Source organism: Oenanthe melanoleuca, chromosome 3, assembly GCF_029582105.1.
Source record: "Oenanthe melanoleuca isolate GR-GAL-2019-014 chromosome 3, OMel1.0, whole genome shotgun sequence".
In the NCBI taxonomy this organism is placed as follows: Eukaryota; Metazoa; Chordata; class Aves; order Passeriformes; family Muscicapidae; genus Oenanthe; species Oenanthe melanoleuca.
Genome location: NC_079336.1, coordinates 105,755,538 through 105,764,047, shown reverse-complemented (window position 1 = coordinate 105,764,047; position 8,510 = coordinate 105,755,538). Strand labels below are relative to the sequence as shown.

At 49.6% G+C, this 8,510-nt stretch overlaps 1 protein-coding gene across 1 annotated transcript; it reads left to right on the top strand.

Annotated features, from left to right (window-relative positions):
* Positions 1-13: 13 nt before the first annotated feature.
* Positions 14-6,535, top strand: EIF4A3 (eukaryotic translation initiation factor 4A3). The gene is made up of 12 exons (XM_056487540.1): positions 14-262; positions 430-502; positions 1,263-1,329; positions 2,165-2,227; positions 2,662-2,794; positions 3,479-3,559; positions 3,842-3,983; positions 4,718-4,856; positions 5,316-5,431; positions 5,930-6,037; positions 6,124-6,251; positions 6,336-6,535. Exons 1-12 carry the CDS (start codon positions 97-99, stop codon positions 6,350-6,352), a joined length of 1,233 nt encoding a protein of 410 aa, XP_056343515.1. The 5' UTR covers positions 14-96; the 3' UTR covers positions 6,353-6,535.
* The last annotated feature ends 1,975 nt before the right edge of the window (positions 6,536-8,510 follow it).

The following is an 8,510-nucleotide window of genomic DNA, read 5'->3' as shown; positions in this document are numbered from 1 at the left end:
CCCGCCCGCGCCGCTCCCGCCGCGGCCCCGCGCAGGCGCAGTGGCGGCGCGGTGCGCGCGCGGCGGGCGTTGTGCGGCTGCGGCGGCGGCGCGGCCATGGCGGGTTCCGCGGGGTCCGCGGGCGGCTCGGCGCGGAAGCGCCTCATGAAGGAGGAGGACATGACCAAGGTGGAGTTCGAGACGAGCGAGGAGGTGGACGTGACGCCCACCTTCGACACCATGGGCCTGCGGGAGGACCTGCTGCGCGGCATCTACGCCTACGGTGGGCGGCGGGGACGGAGGGGGACGGGGCGGGGGCAGGGGCGCGGGGCCGGGGGGCGAGCTGAGGGCACGCGGGGCTCGTGGGCCCGGCAGGGCCCGGATGTGGCCCCGCCGCGCCTGCGCCGTGCCGCCCGGGCCTGCCCTAACCGTGTCCCTTGGCCCCCGCAGGGTTCGAGAAGCCGTCGGCCATCCAGCAGCGAGCCATCAAGCAGATCATCAAGGGCAGGGACGTGATCGCCCAGTGAGTGCGGCCGGGGCGGGGGTGCCGGACACGCTCCCTGCCTTGGGGCTGGAAGCTGGGTCTGGCGGGGTGTGGGGGATGACCTGAGGTTGGTGGGACACTGGGACAGGCTGGCCAGAGCAGCTGCGAATGTGCCATCCCTGGCAGTGCTCAAGGCCAGGCTGGATGGGGCTCTGGGCGACCTGGTCTAGTGGAAGGTGTGCCTCCCCTTGGCAGGGGGGATGGAGCTGGATGTTGTTTGAGTTCCCTTTCAATACAGATATTCTGTGGTTTTATGATGTAACAGGCAAAACACTGGAATTGGCTAACTTGTGATCCTAACATTGGTTAACACCAGAGTTTATTAGGTTTAGTTACGGTAAACAATATTTCTTAGAGACAAAGAAGGATATCCATCCTTCCGAAAAAATCCTTTCTTCGTCACTAGTGCAAATTACTAGCCTTGCAAATTGCATTGGCTTACCTGTCATTTACTTGAAAAAAGGTATATATGTGGCAGATGGCAGAAAGTTAAAATGCTGGTCTGATAAAGAGTGAATATGCCACAGCTGGGGACCCTGGAGTGTTCTGTCCCTGATATTATTGCAGTTCTCAAAGCTGCTTGACAGCAGGTCACACTCTGATCATAACAAGCCTTTGTTGACACTGTTGAGTTCTTTGCAATGGAGGGGTGGGAGAGAGCAGAGGGGTGGAATGTGTTGAAATTGCCTGTGCTGTTTGTCCAGACATCCAGAGTATTCACCAAACATCTGTTTCTCAGGTCACAGTCGGGAACAGGGAAGACAGCAACATTCTCCATATCTGTTCTACAATGCCTGGATATCCAGGTAATTTCATAGCAAGCAGCACATGCTAAAAATAATTTTTACTAAATCTCTGGTCTTCATCACAAAAGTGTGTTCTTTAAGAGTGGATAAATGAAATCTTTTAATTATGTGCTGTGAATCTCAGACAGAATTCTGACCAAGAATTTCACCAGACTCTCTAACAGTTTAACTGTTAAAGCCAGTCTGGCAAAATAAGTTCAGATGGTGTATTGTAGTCATAAAGTTGTCTTTAACAGCTGACCTCTTTCACCTCTTAGGGCTAAGTTAATCTCTCAGCAAGCAGAATTGTCTTCAGACAGTCCTAATAAGCATCATCAGCCTGTCTGAACTACTGCCACACATTGCACAGAAACAAACCTAGATTTTGACTGACAGCTGCTTGCTTTTGTTCTGCTCAGGGGCATCGTGTCCATCCAGTAGTTTTGGGGTATAACTTGGATGTGTAGATGCAGTTGAATAAAAGGGTGGTTTTCAGTCGGCTGGGATTGTTACTCATCTGTCACTGGGGACATAAAAACAAAGATTGAATGTTCTAAGTGGAAAGAACAGCTTTTGCTTTATTTCTATAAAGTGCTTATAATACTTTTAGAGGTGACACTTCAAAACTTTGTCTTGGAATCCTTAAGGTGTTTATCTGAACCAAACACACAGAACTGAAGGGCTTGAAATTTGGTTCTGTTTTGAAAGAAATGTGCACATTTTTTTAGCACAAAATTCTGTGATAAATCCTTCAGCTGTGACATTTCACAGCTTCAGTTCTGTAACATCCATCATTTTTGCATGCTTGGCTCTGTGGCCTGTGATTAACTTCCATGTGATTCCGTGTTTTTACCAGGTTCGCGAGACCCAAGCCTTGATCCTGGCACCAACTCGGGAGCTGGCTGTGCAGATTCAGAAGGTAGAAGCATTTCAATGCCTGTCTGGGAAGCACTGGGCCAGTGCTCTGGTGTTCCTCTAGCAGAGCTCAAAGCACAACTTCCAGTTTTCTTTCCATTCTTGAGAGAAATAGTGAAGTATCTGATACAGGGCCGTTTGCTCCTCGGCGTTATTATATCCATTACTTTGGCAGTGTGAGGTTTTGCACAGCCCTTACTGAGTTTTTAAGGCCAGCACTTCTACAGCAGTTGTGATCCCTGAGGAACTGAGTTCCCAGTGTTTTAAGGCCTGCTGTTATGGAGGTTTCGGTAAAAGACATTAAAAAAACCCCTCTAAACTTCTTGTACTAGCATCTCTCTTAAAAAACCCACAGCATAGCTGCACAGACTTGCATTTCTTCACAAATGCAGGCTGAGGAGAGCTGGGGTGATTGATCCATTTCTTGTATCCACACAGGGGCTTCTGGCCCTGGGAGACTACATGAATGTGCAGTGCCACGCCTGCATCGGGGGCACCAACGTGGGTGAGGACATCCGCAAGCTGGATTATGGGCAGCACGTGGTGGCTGGCACTCCAGGCCGGGTGTTTGGTAAGAAATCCTGAAATCTATTGTAACACCGTTAGTATAACGTTAAGGTGAAGTGTAACAAGGTAACAACTTACTGCTGCTGTGCCTGGAAAAGACTGGACAGAAATCAGTGGTGATGGTTTTTTCATTTTCTCTGTTTATGTTTTGCGTTTCATTGTTGAGGTGACTCTTTATGTGGTGATTTGGAAAAAGGAGAAAGTATTACAGTCCCTGAATCTTCAAGGGGTAAGAGCCAGGCCTACATAAATGCCAAAATCAGGCCCACATTTTCTGTGTCCTGCTGGGTGCTGCATCTCTGTTAAATCAGGTGCGCTTGCAGCTGGTACCTTCTGCTTTCACTGCATGGAGAGTTTAACATTTACTGTTAATGGCAGTTACCACAGGGGTCGTGTTGGCCTTCAGGCTCACAACTTCTGGGTCTCTGAGAAACATACAGCCCTTACACAAGCTCCTGTCACTGGGAGAACATGAACTGCTCCCCACAAGTGGGGAAAAAAAACCCCAAAAATCAGCAGCTGCCAAACTGGGCTGACTCTCAAACAGGTTTTGTGGATTCTGTTGACATAAAGTTCATCTGGCATTTTTTATTTTTCACATCTGTCCCTGCTCCACCAAAATGCCCTGACAGTGGTGGGGCTCACTTGCCTTCAGAGCATTCTCATCTCACAGAGTGAAATCTTACAGATATGATTCGTCGCAGAAGTCTAAGAACTCGTGCCATCAAAATGCTGGTTTTGGATGAAGCAGATGAAATGCTTAATAAAGGTAAAAACATTTGTCTCCTTTTTACTTGCTCTTTCCTCGCTTCTTTGAGATTCCAAGGTGTCCCAGCTGGCAGGCTCACTTCTAGAAGTTAGTTTTTGAAAAGACAGTTATAGTTAGTTACAGGCTGTAATGGGTTAAGCTGCACAACATGCCTTGTCTGATGCTACTGATTCACACAATAATGTTCATCCCAGTACTGAATTCCAGATCAGACTGTGAAAGGGGAGGATATTTGGGAGAAGAATGTGCTAACTGTTCTGTGTGGCTTGATTTGCACTGCAGGCTTCAAGGAGCAGATTTATGATGTGTACAGGTACCTGCCTCCAGCCACACAGGTGGTTCTGATCAGCGCCACTTTGCCACATGAAATCTTGGAAATGACCAACAAATTCATGACAGACCCCATCCGCATCCTGGTGAAACGGTGAGTGAGTCTCCTTGGAGAGAACAGGGACTCTGAGTTGGTCCAGCCTTGGGCAGTTCACAGTACTAATGGGTTTAAATGTACAGAGAGCCTCTCATGTTCCTTCTCTCATGCCCGAGTGTCTGCAGATGTGCTCATGTCCCATTTTCCAGCAGGTGCTGACTTACCTCCCTGACTTTATCCTTGTCCAGTTCTGTGTGCTGCTGCTCAGCCTGGCTGTCCCCTCATTCTCCTCATGGAAATCTATCCTTCAGACTTACCCAATTCCTGGGCTCCCCCTGAGGATTTTTTTAGTCTTCCTGTTGCAATTTCCTATTACATAGCGGGCAAAAAAACCCTTTATGATTCTGGGTGTTCTTGGAGTCTGGTGCAATCACAGGTCCTTGTGCACTGGAATGTGGGAGGAGTCTCCCTCTTGCCTGAGCTCTTACACTGCCACATTTAGTACATTTGAGCTTCTTGAGACTTTTTTCAGTCTCTTGTCAAGAATCTGGAAGGTAAAAAAAATGATGAGAACAGAAATACTCTCCTTCGGAGCTGTCTGGCTGGAGCAGAGCAGTTCCAGTCCCTGCTGAACAGGTCACATACAGGGCCCTTCTTAAAGCTGAGTTTTCCCAGGACTTTCTAGAACAACTTGGACTCCATCTGGACCCAGGAACCCACAGCACATGGGGCAGAGGGGTGAAGCCCAGCCCTTCTAACTGCTGTTCATGTGCTTGTGGTGTTCTCTGCAGTGATGAGTTAACCCTCGAAGGAATCAAGCAGTTTTTTGTGGCTGTGGAGAGGGAAGAGTGGAAGTTTGACACCTTGTGTGATCTCTACGACACGCTGACCATCACCCAGGCTGTCATCTTTTGTAACACCAAGAGAAAGGTACAGGGGCCATCAGAGGGGTGTGGTGCTTCCTGAGGGTGGCTCAGACAGTGCTGGGTTAGTTAAGAGGTCTGGTTGCTCCCCCATTTGGAAATAGTTAGTAGGACCACAGGTTAAACCTTTGGGGTGTGCCTGGCTTAAAACAACAGGCAGACCTGATAGAGCTGACAGGAATTGCCTTTTTAGAGAAGTGTAAGAATGTGCTCAATCTAGTTGCTTATCATTCCTGGAGCAAAACCACACTTCCTAAATAAATGCTCTTAATTCCACTCCTTTCAGGGTTTGTGGAGCCCTCTATCATACAGCTGATGCTTTGTAAGGATTATTAACTTCCCTTAGTCTCAGAATGCATGTGGAAGTGTCTCTCAGTCCATACCAGCTCATCTCAGCAGACATTCTGCAGCTCAGCTGCTGTGTTTGGCTGTCTGAGCAAAGAGCTAACCCAGGCTGTGTTCACAGGTCGACTGGCTCACAGAGAAGATGAGGGAAGCCAACTTCACGGTTTCATCCATGCATGGGGACATGCCCCAAAAGGAGAGAGAGTCCATCATGAAAGAGTTCAGATCTGGCGCCAGGTAAATGCCCCAAATAGCATTGCTTACATCACTGCTGCCTCAGGGCAGGGGAACCCTTAACACCTCTCTCAGGGCTTTGCTCAGCTCAGATTATGGAAACTCCAATTTCCATCTGTCTCCTGTGGTGTTGAAGGGTTGAGAGATTGCCACTTTCCAAGGAGGGGTGCTCTGTAGCTCTGGGTGTAGAATTATAGTCTGTTCTGTTTTGCTGCAGACATGAGGAATTGCTGCATTTAAAATACATCAAGGAAAAAATGTTTGTGCTCCATCCTCAGTATTTTTAACACTTGGGAGCATTATTCCTTCTGAAAGATCCAACAAGCTGTGTTGGTCCTGTCTTGACTGAAGTTTGGTGATAGTGCAAGAGGGAGCTTTCTGTGCAGCAGCAGTGTGGATGCTGCTGGTGTGCTGTGGGATGGGGGGAGCATGGAATAGCAGGGGATGCTCTGGAGACTGGGAGTTCGCAGAAGAATCCTAACAGTGCCCTTCTCTTTGCAGCCGAGTTCTTATTTCCACAGACGTGTGGGCTCGAGGCCTGGATGTGCCTCAGGTGTCGCTTATCATTAACTACGACCTGCCCAACAACAGAGAACTGTACATCCACAGGTAGGCTTCCCCCAGGGCACAGGGCACAGGGCTGGGGGAGCTCTTCCCACAGCAGCTCCATCCCCTCTTCCCCCGTGCCTCCGCAGGATCGGCCGCTCGGGCAGGTACGGCCGGAAAGGTGTCGCCATCAACTTCGTGAAGAACGACGACATCCGCATCCTGCGGGACATCGAGCAGTACTACTCCACCCAGATCGACGAGATGCCCATGAACGGTGAGTGCTGCCACCAGCACTGCTGGCTGGGCTCTCCACACACTCACTTCATGCTTCTAATTCCTGCATTTTCTCTCCTTTCAGTTGCTGATCTTATCTGAAGGTCCGTGGTTAGCAGGAAGTTGTACCGTTTGGTACCCTCCATCATTCTGTTTTGGACCCACATTCTTTTTTCGTATTTTTGGTCATATGTTCTTGAGTTGATCTGCACTTGGGAACTTATGTAAATATTGTCTGTACTCCCACCCATGTTTTTCAATAAAAAAAGAGGAGGTTTTACCATACCATGTGCTTAATTGCTATATCCAGCATAATAACAGGCAGGGAGTTCTGAGATACTGCTGTACTTGGCTAGCATAATGATACAAAACATTGGACACTCCCCCATATCTGGGTTCATAAAATACAGGGTTTCCTGTTCTCTACCCTTTCCTTGTTGTTGTGCCACGCCACCTGATGTACTTTTAGTTTCCTTAACTTAACCTTTAAGGATCAGACATATACAGGAAAAATCTGTGGCCTGGCCCTAGCCTGCTGTAGGCAAATTGAGTCACGAGATAGCCAGAAATATCCTGCTGGTTATGTCTTCCACTGCTCCAGATGAGGATTTCCCATCCCAAGGAATCTGGACACACACTTCCCAAACAAGAAGGAGCAACTCTCCTGTCTTGTCACCTTCTCCACCTCTTTCTGCTGCTGTACCTCGTTAATCTTCCCAGTCACCTCTGCTCCTGTGTCTCTTTCTGTACTTTGCCAGCTGTAGGATCTTCCACGTAGCTTTCCTGCCCTTTGTGAGGCAGGACTTGGCCAGAGGTCAGTTACCATCTTCTGCTCTGTGCTTTTCCTGCTCCATTCGACTTTTTGCATGTTCAGGGGAAGCAAAGCCTGAATACACCACAGTTAGCACAGAATTGGATCAGCTCTCAGAACTCTTTTCCTGAGTAGCAGCAGAGCAGCCCAGGGTTGAGAAAGCAGCTGCACCTCCTTTAAAGCCCTGTGAAACTGCTCAGTTCCCTGAGGAACCCACTCTGTGCACCAACCTGATGTTCTTCACAATACACAGAAGTTGAGAAATACTAATCTTATTCTAGGAATACTAATTGAAGGGGCTGCCCATGGAGGTGAGGCCACTAGAGCTTCATGTCTCCACGTGCCACCAGCAGCAAGGCTGAGCCAGCATTCCCACTGGGCATGCACAGGGAGAGGGCTCACACCATCCACCCAGGTCCCAGCACCCTCACCCTGCCGGGCTCTTGGGGGCAGTGCACACACAGGCTGTGCCTCCCTCGGAACTGGGCAAGGAGGCTCAGCTCATCCAGTATCCAGCCTCGGCACCACCAGTCTGCTCCAGTAACCAGCAGAGGGACACAGCCCACCCCTGCACATCCCCACTGTGCCTGCCCTCAGCAGCTGGCCCTGAGACACCAGTCTGTCCTTGACTGGGCCCTGCAGAGCCTCTCTTGCCTCCACAGAGGGAGTCACATAAAAATGGATCCCCACACCCTCCAGGTCAGCTCAGACCTTGTCCCTCCAGTTGCCTCATGCAAAAACAGCTGTGTCCAGCCCAGACCCAGAACTGCTCCAACAGTGACTCCCAGGCCCCTTACCCTACTTGGTGGCTAAATCCAGCTTGCTGTTCAAGTGACACAACCTCACTCCAGGCTGCTGCTACTCCAGCCATGCAGCCCCTGTGCTCCCAGGTCCCATTCCAGTCCCTGGCACTTTGACCTCTGCCCACAGAATAGAGTCCCCCCTCTTCCAGAAAAGGGTGAGATAGGGTTAAGTCAACACGGCCAAACAAGGACACAAACCAGCAACCTACTGCCACGGGACCACCCCTTTTTAGCCCCTAAAACATCCCTTTCCCACACTTAATCAAGTCATCTTGACCCCTCCCACAAGTTCGAGGGGATTTTGCATTCATGCTGCAGCACAGCTTTCAGGAACTCTCCCTGCACCAAGCCTGAAGCAGAGTCCAGACAAAGCCTTGCAACTGCTTGTCCACATGCTTTAGTTCTGCTTTAGCCATCTCCACAAGGCACAGCCTCAGATCTGCTCGCACCTTCCTGGAGACCACGAGCAGCAAGGGCAGGCCCCACAAACCCCCGTGTGACTCATTTGATTAGTAAGAGATTAATCACCAAAGCATTGGCTTGTTTGAATAACAGTATTTAATCTGTACAGGTTGAGATATCATAAAATGCGACATTCTTACCTCCTCTTTAGCATCATTCCCCTGGAGCCGAGCCCTCACCTGCA

Coding starts and splice junctions, on each gene's coding strand:
- EIF4A3 (XM_056487540.1), top strand. CDS start 97: ATGGCGGGTTCCGCGGGGTCCGCGGGCGGCTCGGCGCGGAAGCGCCTC. Junction 503..1,262: donor GGCAGGGACGTGATCGCCCA/GTGAGTGCGGCC, acceptor TCTGTTTCTCAG/GTCACAGTCGGGAACAGGGA. Junction 2,228..2,661: donor TGGCTGTGCAGATTCAGAAG/GTAGAAGCATTT, acceptor GTATCCACACAG/GGGCTTCTGGCCCTGGGAGA.